Source organism: Strix uralensis, chromosome 30, assembly GCF_047716275.1.
Source record: "Strix uralensis isolate ZFMK-TIS-50842 chromosome 30, bStrUra1, whole genome shotgun sequence".
NCBI classification, from domain to species: domain Eukaryota; kingdom Metazoa; phylum Chordata; class Aves; order Strigiformes; family Strigidae; genus Strix; species Strix uralensis.
In genome coordinates, this window is record NC_134001.1 from 519,653 (window position 1) to 535,623 (window position 15,971).

Below are 15,971 nucleotides of genomic sequence, written 5' to 3' on the forward strand. Positions count from 1 at the left end.
GTTCTTCCTTACATACAGTGTGACCAAACCTAGTTGCTGTCAGAAACTGGGAGTAATAACTAAAGGAAAATAAAAAGCTCTCTTTACCATGCAATTGTCGGTGCTAAGTGGTTGATGTACTGAATGAAGAGATGTTAGTTTTGCCTCTATTTGTCAAGGCCATGTCCTATTTTACTACACATTTAGATTTCTGTAGGAGGAGCTGACTTCTGCGCACGTCCTGAGTTTGATGAAGGGTTTGAGGAACGGGACGTGGCAACATGCCTGTGGATATCACAGGCTACATCTTCACCTATGCTTTAGGCATTGCAGTCTTACACACTTGCCAGTCTGAGATGATTCTCAGCCCTGAGTGAGGCCTTCAGGCTCCTCTCCTAAAGCTTGGGAAGAGTTAGATACTTTGGGAAGGACTCAGGAACCAGCAGAGCTGGAACCTGTGTGAAGTAACCCATAAATAAAACAAGGCTTGGGGTGGAATTTAAACAGTCTGGGGCATGTCTGCATGACTTGGAGCCCTTGCTTCAGGTGAGCTGGTATGACTGCAAAGCAGGACAGGATCACGAGGTGCTGTCTGCTCAGGCTCCAAAAGTGACAGAGCTGTGACAGCATGAACTAATGATATAGATAAAGTACAAAGAACTACAGAAAGTAACTTTGGGGAGATTCCCCACGTTGCTGAAATATATACCGAGAAAACAACAAAACAAAGGAGCTATTAACAACACATCATTAGCACCTACTTTCTATAAATATAACAAACATACCTCGTTGGTTACAGACTGATCTGTTCTATCTCGTCCTTCAGGTAAAGGTACTTCTGCCAAAGACTGAAGACTTTTATGGGTAACGCCTTGTTTCAATTCCTTTATAAAGTCATCTTTCTCAGCCAGCTGTGTTCTTAGTTCTTCTGTATCAGTTCCCTCACCCTAATAAACACAGCAAAACTTGCCACAAACTGCAGGACTGGCAAAAGAAGTTAACATGTGCATGAGCATCGTTACAGTTACTCAGTGGCATCAGTTTTAGAATTGCAGGTCAAACAGCCAGCTGTCCAACAAAAACCAACAACTTCATGTACGAGCGGCCTCAAGCCAGGAAAGGTCATACAACAGCCTGGGAAGATGTCATGCAACATATTTTATTTTACTCTACTTATGTAGGGTTATAAAAGTTCACCTCCCGTTTGTTCATAAGTTCTTGGTTCTGCGAAAAAGGCAGCAGATGTGATAGTTGTTTCAGAGTTCCAGTCCGATCAAATCGCAACCAAATGATCAAACAGACTCGAGTGTTTCTTTGAACTCCAGTTTTTTGGAACTTCAGTCACTGTTACAAATTCAGTTTCAGAAAAGCATAAAGCTTTTTTTATATTAGCTGCAAACAATTTCAACGTGTTTGAAATAGAGCCAAAACGTGGTGTTTTGCAGAATTAGTGAATAACAAAAGAAAAACGACAGAAAACAACTACAAAAAAATCCCACAGAATCAAGAGAGAGAGAACGCGAGAGGACCTTTCCTGAATCCTCCACTGCAGCTTGTTTCAGTTCTGCTGTTTCTTTATCTTTTTGCACGGCGTTAGAAGCCAAAGTCTGAGCTGTACTTCCAAAGCTTCTACTAACTGATGTCTCTCTTCACGCCGCTTTGGAAGATTGCTGGCCTCTTCTACCAGCTGTGCAGCCAGTCTTTCCTGAATGGGGGAAAAACAGGTTAGAATTGAACACCACTTCTACAAACCATCTGAACTGTTCTGACAGCTTAGTTTGGCACAGTCAGTACTATCTTATGGCCTTAGTAGACTTGAGAGCCTATGTAGATCTTAAAAAGCTCACACAGAACTAGTTTCACCATAAACATACAAAAGCAAACCATGCTTCAAATTAGGAAAAATTGTATCTATATTTATACTCTTTGTGAAGAGAATTTTTGTCAAGAACCACCACTCCTGCTTGCCCACTTTCTGATTTTATTACTGGAAAGTCTCAGGCAGGCAAAGTCACAGACAAAGTGAAAGTAGTCCCAAGCTCCTAACACCCCCCGTACTGACTGCAGGGCCAGAAGGTCATGGCTAACTACTTCTGGATGCAAGCACAGTTTTAGATTGCACAGATTCGTATAATAATTTCATATGCTCAGGAAATGACAACCTCGATACAGCCCAGTGACCAGGCCAGGTATCCACCTTGTTATTAACTATCAGTCACTCTGCTTTGAAAGCGATACGGGAGCAAAACCACCAGCATGTCGACCCAGTATTTTTACTGGAAAGAAGCTTTTCTTGTCAACTACTGCTTGCTTCTTCTCTTCCTTCTAAAGCCTCATAGGCTGTTTCCTCCCCCTCCCCCCTGCCCTTTTTCTCAGAAAAGCCAAGCAACAAATCTTGTTTTTCAAGGTATGTTTTCTCCGCTTCATTAAGTGGCAATTCATTTAAGCATAGGTTACGTATTGGTGGTTTACACACAAGATGACGTTTGAAGAATCCACAGCAAGGCGGTGCTGGTGACAGGATAGAAAGGAACAGGCACTTTCACTTCCATTAGGTGTTACGCTTTCTCATTTGGTGACACTCCTGTTCTTCCCTTTGCACATGGAGAAGATCTCCCGGAGGCTTTGCCATGCGATAACGTGGGGGACTTTGACAAAGGCCAGCTCCCCTCAAGCGCCCACACTGTTAACACCTGACACGAGATCTGCTCTGGACTGAAGACTTACGCTAGAGGACTCTGCCGAGACCTCCAGTCACTTACAATTTCTGCTTGTTGCTCTACACAACGTTTTCTGTCCTCCCCAAATCTTCTCATTTCTCTGTTGCGATGGCTCTCAGCTTCTTTCACTTGACTTATGAGTCTCATTTTTTCCTCCAGCCAGTTCTTTCTATCAGTTTGATACTTTGCCTCATTCTCCCATTTCAGTGGAACCAGAAATAAAGCCATAGGCAGAGATTAAGCAACACAAAAACAAGTCTTAAAATCCAGATTAAGCACATTAGTTTCAAAAAGATAACAGAAATACTAGCACAGTTCTACTCCAGCGTATCCCCAAGTGCAAGCATTACATTCTCATTTGTTCTTTTCCATTTAAAAAAATGGTTTAGCAGCTTTCAGAACTTATTATTCAGACTGGCATGTCTTCAGGGAACAGACATTTTTTCCTCTAAAAATGCTCTGGGTAAGCCACAAACACTATTAAAGTTACACCAAAGGTCATGGCCAAAAGACCCTTTTTAGTCACAAATTCCCAGTCTTTCATACTGCCTTGCAGGTCATGTCAGGAAACCTACTTCAAGACTGAAAGGCCAAAAATGCAGCACAGTTTGAGTGGGAAACAGAGACAGTGCGTAACCAGGAATGTTACTTCAATCCACAGCAACTTTGCCTCCTTCTCTACCACAACCAAACCTCTTGTCAGACATTCTCCCACACAAGACAGGAGGCACCTGAAAAGCTGCCTGGGAAAAAAGTCTGCTTTCTAATCCAAGGAGAATGAAGAGGTAAACCCTCAGCCTAACAGGAAGGACTTACAGGTCACACAAGCACAACATCTTTAAAGAGTCTGATTTATTTGCCCAAGCAACTGATGGGAAAAAGGTCTGAAACAATCCAGCTCCTGACATCTGTTCAGGACAGCTGCAAGAGGAGCCCGGCTAGAGAAGCACCGTCCATGGCAGCACACCGCAGTGAAGGGTGCACCCCGCTGTGGGCCATCAGTGATGCTGTGTATTACAACGACACCGCATCCAGACTTTGCTGACTGACGCACTGCAGTTTTTAGAGGAGGTTTCCTTCAGCACTCTAAGAACTTGCCACATCATGCCCCAGCTCTTGAAGATAGTGACACAAAAAAAATTTAGACTCCTACATGAAAGTTATGGTTTTAAACTTAAGTATGAATTACATCACCATGTTTTACCTTCAGGTCTCTTTGCAGCTTTATTCATTCCTCACTTTCATCTCTGTTTTTTTCCGTGGTGTTGCTCACCTTTTGCTGCCAGTCACTATTGCTCTGGTTATTCAGCTCTCTGTATTTCTGCTTCCATGCTTCCAGTTCTAGTCAGCACACAAAACGAGGTTATATAACACACAGTTTAAATGCATATTTGACCACATTCACATCCTTCTACTAACGTGACTTGGATTTATCAGCTGTGACCACAAAGGGACAGCAGAAGCCGTTAACTGTTAGAAGTTTGTTATGTCCTATATAAAATTAATGCCTAACTAATACTCACCAAATCAAAACAGAGATTTAAAGCAGCTATCACAATACATCCAAAACACTTTTGCCTCCTCGCTCCCTTTCCATGGAGAGATTACCCCGAACTAATGTGTTGGTCTCTTCTAATCTGGCTTCAAGCACTTGATCTTGTTTAATCTGAGTCTGTTCTTGTTCTTCTAATGCCATCTGCAGATCTTCAATTACAGAATTCAATTCTATTCTTTATTCAACCTACAAATTCTCTTCTTTTTGTCCCTCCCCTATTTCCCCGGGGAGGGGAGGCGGGAGGTGAACGGCTGCCACGTGGCGACTGGCTGCCGGCTGAGCTCAAACCTCAACACACACAGATCTGAGAATAAAGTTACAGATGAGCCCCCGTCCTAGTTCCCACCATTCTCTCCCAAAGTGCCTTCATCACAAGTAACTTCCCCCATTGCCTGAGATCTAAAGCTCTGTTAGAAAGAAATAGAGGATCTCTACGGAACTTTCCAAATGCAGAATTCTGAAGTGATTCCCATCAACTTGATTCAGGTGAGCATGTCAGTGTTAACGTCGGACTAAGGCTTGATTATATGAAAAACCAACTATTGTTCAACTGCTGAGTGTTTATCAAACCTGCAGAGACTGGTACTGTGCCAGTTCATGTGTCAGCGTTCGATGTTGTTACCATGGCCAGCTAAAGTGGCAAATAAATACCAATATCGAGTAAGTTAACACTGACAGAGCAAATCCAGCCTTTCTTTGGGGCTTAAGTTTCTTATTCTGAGACTGCTTCTTGGCTTTCAAACATTCCTGCTAGTAATGATTCAATAAAAAGTAGTTCCTGACTGTAACATTTAATGCCCAGGTTGGAGTTGCTCAGATTTTAAAATATAAATCTGCAAGACTCTCCAAATTAGTTAACATCACAACTCATTATGTTGCCATTGCACACCCAAAAAATGGCACAAGAAGGGCTTTTTCTGACCTTTACACGCTTTCTCGTACTGTTTGGAGATTTCTTCCAGCTTCTCATTATTCAGCTGCTCCTAAACACCACATTGAAAGCAAATTAAAGAAAACATGTCAAAAACATGTTGAAAGAAACAAACATACATGATACATATTAGTAGCTTTTCATTCAGAGCCTCAATAAGTATTAAATGAAGTATTTAAAGACAAACAGTTGAGAATTAAAAGGTTTTCATATAGTGAAAGGAGCATTCAAGCTGACTAAAACAGTGTTTAGAAGACATTACTCTGACATATCTAAGTGTCACTCATCAGAATCAGGGTGCCTGCAGGTATTAAGTATGTATTTACTAGGCAGATTACTCTATTTAAAACAATTTGCCAAGGTCCTGCAGTGAGAAGTTCTGTAAACATCTTTCATTCATCCGTTAAGACTAACTTCAGCTGGCTACTCCTGTTTTTACCCCAATTTCTGTAAGCTTTCTCCTGTTGGTTGGAACATTTGCCTCATTACTGGATTAGCTAAAAAATTAAAAGCAAGTAAAATTTAAAAGAATAGAATACCTTTTTAAATTGCAGGACTGTGCGCTGTTTGATCTCTAATTCTTTACTAAACTGGGTTTTAATTTTCTGAAGTTCATTACCTTTGTTCCTCAGGGATTTCTCCTCGGATTGCACTCTGCACACCTGTAACGATGCACAAGCAAAGCTAACCTTTAGCTATCAGCCTTTTACAATCTCTGCAAGTTATCCAAGTGAAAACATACTTTCATCAAGGATCACGTTTTTGCAAGCATCTTTGCTAAATTCCAGGGGCTAGAAGTGCACTGTACTGTACATCCTTCCTAGGGAACAATGTTCACCATAGAATAGAGCATTAAATTTGGGAGGAAAAAAAGAAAAACAACAAACCACCCCACCAAAACCAAAGCACCAGGAAACAGCCTCATCAAACTACACATTCAGTTGTCCTTTAAAAAAAAAAGTGTTTCCTGACACGTGATCCCATCCACTCCGTGCTGCTTCCCAAAGGATTATACACTGCATGTTGAGTGGGGAAAAGGTCCTCAAGTGTCAGGCTGCTGGGGAAGACATTAATACTTTTTTAAAGCTTAACTTTCAAGCCCAAACTCTTGCAATAGTCTTCTGGATTTTAAGTTCTTGCGAGATCCCACGAGGTTCTAAGAAATCCCACTGCTTAGTAACTAAATACTAACAATCCACATCAGTAAAAGTTACTGCATTTTTTCATTTGTTTTCCCCAAACTTAACAGAAAACATCTCAGACTTTAAAAAGTCTCTAGAAGTTCGTGCTCTCCTTTTCCAATTAATCCACCTTTTCCTCCCAGAGATGAGCATTTTCCAACAGTCTGAGTTCTGAGGCTTTGCAGTCAGCACAAGTAACAACATACGGCTACTGTTGTTATGAAGATTACACAGTCCTCCTCCACAACCAGGTCAGCCGACTTCTGACAAGCCTTTTTCAAGGGTATTAATACAATTTACTCCCCCCTTCAATGTCAGCACTAACCCCTGTTTTGACCTCCGGGCTTTAGCTCACAGCTCAATGGCAATGGAACTTCAGACTCACTCTCACTCTAAATGGATCGCTGAACGCAGCCTTGTTATGAACCACTTCTAACAGCTGGGGCTTGAGACTTGTGAAAACAGCTTTTACCAACAGAACCCCACACACACTTGCAGAAGGAACATTTGGCCTGGGGTTACAAACCTGGTTTTGTACTTGCTGAATTTGTTTCTCTCCATGTTCTTCCTCTTTCCTCTGCAAACCTTTTTCCAAGCTCTGTACAAGGGCAGGGCTCTCAGAAAGATCTTGACGTAGCCTTGTGTTAGAAATGAAGAGACAGAAATAACATGAGTGTTACACGTCTCAAAGAAGCAGCTTTTACACATTAACTCAGGCTCTTTGATGGCCGGTTTTATGCGTGAACAGAATCCCAGATCTATCAGCTAAATGACAAGCGTTGTAATTTTACTTTGGGACTTCAGCTACTTATTATATGATCCTCAAGTAACAAACCGCTCAGATTCACTCTTGAACCGTGCAATTTTTTAAAATTCTTGTTTTTAAGCACAGTAACCGTTTCTATCATGAGGTGTCCTTACACAGTAACAAAAGGGACAAGGTTAATATCAATTAAGTATAAACTTGACATTTACATCCCAGACCTTGTAAGGATCAAAATAAATAAAAATCAAAAGAAAGTAGAAAAACCAATAACATTGTAACAAGTCCCGTTGTTATGAAGTGCTACGAAGTCATTAAGAAGTTTAATGGGTTTATTTTTCAGTGGTCGTATTTCTTTTAAAAAGCTTACAGTAAGTCATCTTGGATTTTCACTTCGCAATTACCTAATAGAAGATTTCTTAAACTCTGTAATTAACAGTACAAAATAAGGTCTCACAAAAGGAAAACCTTTCCAAGTGCCCCAGACCTTCACGCCAAATTGTATTTTAGAGCACATGCAGGCGCCCGCAGATGTTGGAACTGAAGAAACCCCAGTCAGAAGGGCTACACAGCATCTTAAAGCCATTTTTACAGGATTGCAGTTTCTTGCCACATAGCAAATATAATCTCTCAGATACATTTAATCTCTTATTTCTTAAAGGTTTAAAAAGTCGAGGGGGCTGGGGAAGTTCTACTCTCCCACACCCATTACCTTCACGTTCCTACACTACACTGTGCTCCCCTAGAACAGCTATTACCAAACCCACCTGATTACTGTTTCATTACTAGGCTTTTTTTTCCCTTTCTTCTTCCCCTTTTTACCATCCAGTCCTTTCTAAAGAAAACATTGCCAGCTTTTATACGAGTTACAGGATAAACATTAAACTATGCCATTTCCTCCAAAAAGGGTATGTACCATAATGCTATTAGAAATCCCCAAATAATTCATCCTTTCCTGTTTCCCCCTACGACAGTTCTGCAGGATTTAGAGCCATATTTCTGAAAGAATACACAAACAGGTGAGGAAAACAGAGCTAGCAAAATATGCAAAGACAGAAATCCAGTAGGGCACTAAAAGTTCTTAAGCAGTTTGGTTGGTAAAGTTGACAAACATGCAAGTGTGTGATGTCAAAATAAACGGATGTTCACAGAAGGTAGTTCTAACTTGAGTCTGTTCTCAAAGGGCTAGGAATTCTCTCGTTATTTACTTACAATTCTAGAGATTGTATTTGCTCATCCTCATTCTTCTCTTTTCCTTGAAGAGTGTGTTTCATGTTCTCCAAGCTGTTCACCAAGGACACAACCCCCTCCTTTAGATTTGCTTCCTGATCATTTAATTCCTTCAGGTTTTTGTCTGAATTGGCACGTTCCTCTTGCAGAGCTACTGTATTCCTTTCCAGATTCAAAAGAATAGATTCTTTGTCTTTAGCTACTTCTTCTAACTTTGCTATGCTCTCATCTTTAGCTCTAAAAGCCTCCAAGAGCCATTCAAGCTCTCTTGTTTCTCCCTCGGAGCCGGTAACTTCCTCTTCAAACGGTGCAATTACTCTGTGATCCTCTGCAGCCTGTTTTCCAAAATCCTGGGGTTTCTTCTGGATGTGCTCTTGTAACTGGTTCATAAGATCTTCTTCCTTGGTGGACTGATGATCTTGATTTGCAGTCTCATTTAACTTTATTTTTAGTTGTTTATTGCAATCCTCAGCATCATCAAGTCCCTTCTTTACGTCTTCAACTCGTCGAAGTAGTTCTTGAATCTGCTGACTTGTTTGTGAGAAGCCTTAACAATGTTTTGGCATCCTTCCCAAATGCTTCCAACACTGCAGTGAAAGGAGCTCTCCTGTCCCAGAGCTGCTGTGGAAGCAGTCTGGGGCTCCATGCACACAGGACTCAGTTCAGCTCTCTCCAGCTCATCTTTCTGAGAGTCTCAGGAATCCTTTAGATCAACGGAATCAATATCCGTAGCGTAAGACTCCAAGTGTCATTTATACAACTCACCTGCTTTGGACTGCATTGTTTGAATTAGTGGCACTTTATAAATTATATTTTGTTTAGCACCTTCTACTTCGCTATTTAGCTGAATCACCTTTTCTTCTTGTTCCCTATTGATAGTTTCTGTTTGTCCAGTTCAGAAACAATCTCCTGATGGTCAGCTCGACACTGCTGGAGTTCTGCACCTCAGCCAGAAGCCCTTTCTTCAGAGCAGAGAGCTGGAGATTCAAGGTTTTTATTTGCCCACTGAACTCTTCTCTTTTGGTTTTTTCCCTTCTGCGCTGTTCTTCAGGTGCAGCCAGCTGACCTTCCCAGGTTTCAGCTCTTTCCCTCAGTGCTAGTGTTTCTGCATAGTTCTCAGTATGATTTGCTTTCACATATTCAGTTCTCTTTTGGTCCAGAGTCATCTTCCCAACTCTCCTGCACACCTCCTCAAAAAGAACCCAAACCAAACAAACCACAACAGCTCAGGATGATGAACATCAACAGTACAAGTCACTAGCACTGCCAAACAGCAATTACTATATGGAAAATGGTCACCAGCTGAAAGCCACACCCTTATATCACATGGCATTGTGAAGTCTTGCAGTAAAGCCCCTCGGAGCAGTTTAAAATGCAGTAGGTGCCTCTTCGGCTTACAGACGTGGTTTGCAGCAAGGGGTGCTCAGGAGCCTTAAAGAACATTTTGCCATGGCTCTACTCCAGCCTTCTGCTCTGCCCCACTACAGAAAAATCTAGCTAGTTTTACTAATACGCAGTAATACCTGTGAGCTGGATAACGGTCACAGTTATGTCTGGTTTCCACTTCCACTGGTCCAACAACCCTTTTAATACAGCCCATCCCCCATTTTACATTCAGAAAAGCAATGGCATTGTACACTTTCCTGAGAATTTTCATTCATACTCAATATGCCCTTACTTTAAAAATTAAGCTAAAAATCCAGCACAAGGTTTTTGCTTAGTGTTTGGGACTTCCTTCTCCTTTTTCAGTTGGTTTCTAAACTAGATACAAGGAGAACTACTTACGCCCACACCTAATGTGTCGCATGTAAGGTTCTCCCGGAGAGATCTACAACATCCCATCACAATCCCAAATTTCCATAAACATTTTATTAGCTTAAGACTGGTTTGCCCTGCAGTAAAATCATATGCATTTCACCACCTTCAGAACTGACTCCAGCCGTACTTTACACAAACGTTTCAGAATCCAGCTGGGTCCATTTAGTAACATGCAGGTATGTTTAGTATTAAACCCAAGCCTGACTATCACTGCAGGATTAGGCCATCCCAGCTCTGCACTCCAAAGTGATACTACAGATTTCTGTGAGTGCTGCAGCTACAGTAAGGTGGAGTTTGGCAGCCATCTCGCGTTGGGAGCACTAAGCACACGGGTACCTGTGTACTGCACGGAGACATCCTCTGAACAGACCCAACGGGTTTTATAGAGTCACTAACAAAGAGTCATACCGAAGCATTAGCAATGGTGGTTTCCATCTCCATTCAGGTTTGGGGTTTTGATTATTTTTAGGAGGGATCAAATTCCACAGGACACTTTGTTCCTCCTGCTTTTCTGTACCTTTTCTTTTCTGTTCTAATGAGATGTATCAAGTGTTCCTGCTAGGGCAGAGGAAACAGCAGCTTTACTTTGGCTTGGAAAGCCATGCTTCTAAATACTACAAGATTAAAAATTCAGCACTGGGAGATGGTTTGCTCTGAAAGCCTGGTTGTGTGGTCTCAAGAAAACGTATCAGACAAAATACTACAAACTCCTCACGCTGGACATGAATTTTACATACTTCACTAAAAGGGAGAGGTGCCGAGATGTCTTAAGACATATTTTGCCATCTAAGGTGCCAAGATACAAAACGTAGCAGAGTTTTGCCCAACAGCTCTAGTGAGAAGGGTATGATCATTCATAAGAGGATTTAGAGGTGATCGAGATGCTCTGTACTGACAACCACAATCATGTAGCAAAGCAGCATAAATATTGAAGGTCTTCAGCTGTAGCTGGTTCATTCACCTCATTCTAGAAAGACTGGTGAGCTCACAGATAAAGCCAGGGAAGCAAAAAGATTGGAAGCGCACAAAATATGTACCTGTGGACTTAAAATAATTTTACTTCCACTCAAGTGAAAAGCTTTTCTCCTTTGCCAGCACTGCCACCTTGCCCAAAGCTGCTGAGTTCACAGCAGCACACAGCACGAAACACCAAGTTTCACAGCACGTGCTGTAGGACTGAACAATCAGTAACTCACTGACACCTCTGACGCTTGCGTAGGGGTGTCAGAAACTTGAGCAGGGGATGCTCCTTTCCCAGAAGTCCAGCAACAGCAAGTTTAGTACCAAAACAACTGTTAAGAAATTGATTAAGAACTACAGCGGAGTCTGCAAGAGCATCAACAGATGAGAGATGCAGCAGAAAGCAGAGTCTAAAAACTAACTTTTCTTTTAAGCATTTAGGAGTGAGCAGTGTAGGACCTTCTGCAAAAGATGGTATTTACACAGCAGTTACTCTGATTTACAGTTCAACATGGTAGATTTTCTCCTCACAACATCATGTTTACACTTCACAGCTTTTCCCTTCTGTTCTGGAGTAGTAATTAAGGTTTTTTGGAAGGGCCCCTGTTGAGTGATGGTAGAGATTTTACCTTTCTCTGCGGGTGCCTCTTTTTCCCCAACAGGCTTACTTTCAGAGCAACGTTTTCTCCCCACTTCCAACACAGTCTCCTCACAAGCCTTGAATTGGCTGCTTTCAATCACTTCCTTAGAGTTCTCTTCTGCGCATTTTCTTTTCATGGTGGTTACAGTGTTGTCCTGTGTTACAATAAGATCAATTACTCTGAAGTTCTACAAAGTGAGCACTTAAAAGCCTCAGTAATCTTTTAGATGCAAATATTTTTACAAATCCATCTGGTAACCTGTATAGGGGTTGTCAGAAGAACAACATCAGTTACTCAAGCAAAAGACAAAATTGAGGATGCTTACAGTGCTTTCAGTATTTCTGTTTTCTTTTCTGAACAGGAGTAGGTGGAAACTACTTGCTTATTTTAAAATATTTTCCCACGTATTTCCCTAGCAATCTGGTGGGAAGAGGACTGCAAACACATCGTACGCTGAAGAAATCCAGGACACAAACGGACTCGGAAGAGTGAACAAGTCTGCTACACTGACTCACTGCATATGACACACTTGCACAGCAAACTCTTCCTGGATTATTCCATCCCCGCCTGCACGTCAGACTCCCAGCTTGTTATCACCTCTCTTTATTTGTTTATAAACCCCGAGAGCCAGGCTGCGATCCTCTAACTCTACAAGTCAGCTTCAGCAAACTGATGACTGCCCTGTGGTTAAGATACTCTGCCACAGCATCAAACACGCCGTGCTCCAGCCCTTACAGTTTCAAAACCAATGGAACTGAAAAAAAAAACCCAAACCCAACCCAAACCACACCACCCTTTCGGGCATGTTATCACAGGCAACCTGGCCTGGACTTCTGAGACTCCTCCTCCCTCATTCCGCAGACCCCTATGTCCCTGCTCTGAGACTAAGCTCAAATAAGCACGAACAGGGGCAGTCCACAGGTAAATCCATTACCCGAGAACCAAAAAAGGATCTCACAGAGCGCCAGCGGGGTAATTCTAATTCAAAGCCGTGCGGATACAAAGCTTTGGTCCTATTTTGGAGAGAAGTAGCAATGAGGAGCACGTACACGTCTTCTCCGTTTACACAAACTCTATTAACCAAAGCCAGGAGTGAAGGAACAGACTTGTGGCCCAGCTGCTGGCAGATCGATGTTCCAGGGGTGCCGGCACTCTGCCACTGCTGTTCCCAGCTCCAGTCCATGTTTACCCTGGTGCTCTATCACAGGAAGGTCACACTGGGTCTTGTTCAATTTCTCCCCTCTGAAAATAAAGCGAACACAGTACAGCTTAATCGAGTAACTTGAGAATATGAAGAGCATTCCTTGCAAAAAACCAGATGCTGCTGGTTTAGGTATATTCACCTATCGCACGGATCAGAAGGGAAGCACCACATCTAGGAGTTCAGTATTTCTCCCTCCTTCCTTTCCAGAACGGGGAAAAACCCATACTTTTTTGGAGTGTGCAGAGCCTTAGGCAGACACCTGTTGAAAATGTGTTTTAATGCTCTTTCACCCTTTAAATTGCAGGGCTGGAAGACCAACAGCCGCCCATAACTATCTAATAACGTGAGAAATGTGTGAACCAAACGGGACAAAACGGCTCTAAAACTGAGGAATTCTTGAGGGGATTTTTGTTAGCCCCCCTTCTCCCTTCCCCCCCCTTAAGCCCTCCCTTCTCCCCCCTCCCTTCCCCCGCCTTCCCCCCCCTTCCCCCTCTGCCTTCCCCCCCCCTTCCCATCCCTTCCCCCCCTCCCTTCCGCCCCCTTCCTCCCCCTCTCCCTTACTCCCCCCCTTTCCCGCCCCCTCTCGCCGCGCTCCGCCGTTGCTCCGATGGGGAGAAGCCGCGGCCGGGCCCGTTGGTTCCGTCGGGGAGCGGCGGCAGCTCGGCGGCAGCTCGGCGGCAGCTCGGCGGCAGCTCGGCGGCAGCTCGGCCCTCGCCTGGCGGAGGTGGGTGCCGGGGCTGGCCCGGCCTGGCGGGGGCTCTCCGGGAGGGCGTTGCGGGGCTGCCGGCCCCTCGCTGGAGGAGGGAAGGAGGCGGCGGTTGCGGCCTGGGGGTGGCGGCGCTGGGAGCGGGGCTGGGGGCTCTGCGTGGCGGGCGGGGCTGAGGCCTCTTCCCCCGCCTCTCCCCGCTGCGGCCGCGGTTACTCCCGGCGTTACGGGGGGGAAAGGCTGTGGGGGGCCGGGGGGGGAAACTTTTCGGTGCTGCTGTGGGGCTGCGAGTGGCGGGGAGCGGCCGGGGCCATGGCAAGGCCGTGCGGCGGCGGCCGTGAGAGCGGGAAACCTGCGGAGCCTTGCGCTGAGGGAAGGTTTTTCCTTTGAATCTCTTGCAGTGTAAGCGCTGATGCGTTGTGGTTTTATAAGCTGCCGGCTGTGAGGTTTGGAGCCTTTCCAGCCCCTGTGCTGCCTGGCAGCGCTGCAGGCTGTGTGTGTGCGGTGACACGCTTGGCTTGGTGTGCCAGTCGGGATCCCCCTCGGAAGGTGTCTGCAGCTCCGAACTCTGCTGGCACCGTGAGCAGAATTACAGGGACATCTCCCCGCACACAAGTCCGTTGGAGTGGCCCCAGGCAGGCAGTGTGCCCGTTTCCCCCAGCACATCCCAGGGAATGACGGTGCTGTGTGACCGACACAGTGTGCAGACAGACGGACAGTCGCACCTTGTCTGGGACCTGTGTTAGTGGTGGGACCTGACTTCTCGGAGTGCGGGGCTCGCAGGAATGCTTTGAATTCCAGCTTGGCTCGCAGAGCTTCGTGTTGGCCTTTGGCCCCTTGGGTAAGAAAGCCCAGAGTGAGGGCGTAATCTTGAGCAATCACACTCTAAAATAAGCTCGTATTTCAGACAAAATATAAACTGCCAGTTGCCTAACAGCTATGTCTCCTGCCAAGGTCTGGTAAGAGTTTTGCCCCGGGACTTGTGCAGCTGATGAATAACACTCCTGGACCGGCACAGCACAGGTATGTTGCTTTCCAGTAGCAGCTTATTCCCAGCTCAGTGTTTGTTCGAGCTTTGGCAGTATTTCAGGCCAAGCTGTTCCTGGTTTTCATGTAGTGTCTGGCAAAAATAAGACCTGTAGATCAAACTAAACGTTGCCGCCTCGTTTATGTATCGCTTTACCTCGTTTGCATCTTGTGAAGTTTGTCTGGCTTCACGAAGTCCTGGATCCGCCTTTTACAAGCTGGGTGGGAAGGCTGAGCTGTTAACTGTTCTGACCCCAAAGTGCTGGTGTCCTTCAGGTTCTTTGCTGGGGGGAACAAAAATATTACGGCTGCTTAACAGGCAAGGCTTTTCCGGAGCAAAAGGGCTTTGAACCAGCCCTGCTCTGTCTGCTGCTTTAATGAACACCGGGTGTTCCCCGTCAGTGTTTAGAGACAAAATGTGTCTGCATGGCTGTAGCACAGACATGGGAATGTAGTATTAGAGACCATTGACTCATCCTGGCCAAAGCTTCAAAACTGCAGGAGGCCACGTGGTAGGTGTCCAGCTGCTGGGGTGCTTGCTGCCACAGTCTGGGAGTCTACGAGCCCAGGGAGCTGCTGTCGTAGTCTGCGAGCCCAAGGAGTTAAACTTAATCCAGAGCAAAAGCTGCCAAGCCACGTCTGTAACATCACAGGAAAAAGCAACTGGAGAGTGAAGGGCAGACAAAAATGCTAATGTTTTGAAATAAAATGCACTTTTTAAAGATTATTTTGAAATCTACCTGTCTACTATCAACACTGGATCAATTTACTTCCATTTCCTATAGCAAATTTTCACTGCCCAGATTCTGAGATGCACAAAAATCATTAAATTTTGGATTAATAAATGAATTGCTGATCTGTAAAACAACTGAAAAAATCACTAAAAAGCAGTTCTTTAACTTGCACTCTGGCATGAGGTCTTCTCATTTTCTGGTGTCCCCTTAAGAGCTAAAAGTATCTGCTAGTCTTCAGAATTTTTCTGGACTCTGTCACGTATTCAGCTACTTTGTGTTACACTTATAATACCAATTATTTATCAGGTCCTGCGGAGATAACCATGAAGTTTGGGTTACTCTTGCAATGAACTTTTATTCTAAATGGCCGCTATAATGGGATGATGGAGAAGCGGATGCAGAACAATATGATTGTTTGGTGTGGGGTTTTTTTTTAATTCTCTCTTCCTTGTCAGACACGGGTTTTAGCAAGGTTGTGGTATATGTGTAAGGGTTTTTCCCTGGTAAACAGTTGCTTTGCATT

The 15,971-nt window shown here is 44.1% G+C and overlaps 2 protein-coding genes across 5 annotated transcripts in view; one reads left to right on the forward strand and one right to left on the reverse strand.

Annotated features, from left to right (window-relative positions):
* Positions 1 to 12,315, forward strand: part of LOC141935987 (kinesin-like protein KIF20B) — a 51,560-nt gene extending 39,245 nt beyond the window's left edge. The window contains exon 5 of the mRNA XM_074852709.1: positions 12,195 to 12,315. The gene's annotated coding sequence lies outside the window, so the exon portion shown is untranslated. The remainder of the gene's footprint in view (positions 1 to 12,194) is intronic.
* Positions 1,123 to 14,982, reverse strand: LOC141935981 (kinesin-like protein KIF20B). 4 transcript variants are annotated; one of them, XM_074852688.1, is made up of 12 exons: positions 14,872 to 14,982; positions 13,122 to 13,241; positions 12,828 to 13,020; positions 11,767 to 11,932; positions 10,586 to 10,732; positions 8,342 to 9,549; positions 6,893 to 7,004; positions 5,725 to 5,847; positions 5,177 to 5,237; positions 3,973 to 4,040; positions 2,742 to 2,894; positions 1,123 to 1,684 (listed from the first exon to the last, which is right to left on the reverse strand). In XM_074852688.1, exons 6-12 carry the CDS (start codon positions 8,746 to 8,748, stop codon positions 1,538 to 1,540), a joined length of 1,071 nt encoding a protein of 356 aa, XP_074708789.1. In that variant the 5' UTR covers positions 8,749 to 9,549; positions 10,586 to 10,732; positions 11,767 to 11,932; positions 12,828 to 13,020; positions 13,122 to 13,241; positions 14,872 to 14,982; the 3' UTR covers positions 1,123 to 1,537. The 4 variants fall into 4 exon arrangements, with proteins under 4 accessions (XP_074708789.1, XP_074708788.1, XP_074708785.1 ...); XM_074852687.1 differs by lacking the exon at positions 14,872 to 14,982 and having other exon boundaries at positions 8,342 to 9,546; positions 13,122 to 13,387; XM_074852684.1 differs by lacking the exon at positions 14,872 to 14,982 and having other exon boundaries at positions 13,122 to 13,387.
* Between the last annotated feature and the right edge of the window lie 989 nt (positions 14,983 to 15,971).

Excerpts from the sequence above, each read along its gene's own strand:
- LOC141935981 (XM_074852688.1), bottom strand. The coding sequence starts at position 8,748 with ATGAACCAGTTACAAGAGCACATCCAGAAGAAACCCCAGGATTTTGGA. Across the intron at positions 5,238-5,724 it reads CAGTCCTGCAATTTAAAAAG|GAGCAGCTGAATAATGAGAA; the intron begins GTATTCTATTCT and ends TGTGGTGTTTAG. Across the intron at positions 2,895-3,972 it reads ATAGTGACTGGCAGCAAAAG|AATGAGGCAAAGTATCAAAC; the intron begins GTGAGCAACACC and ends CTGAAATGGGAG.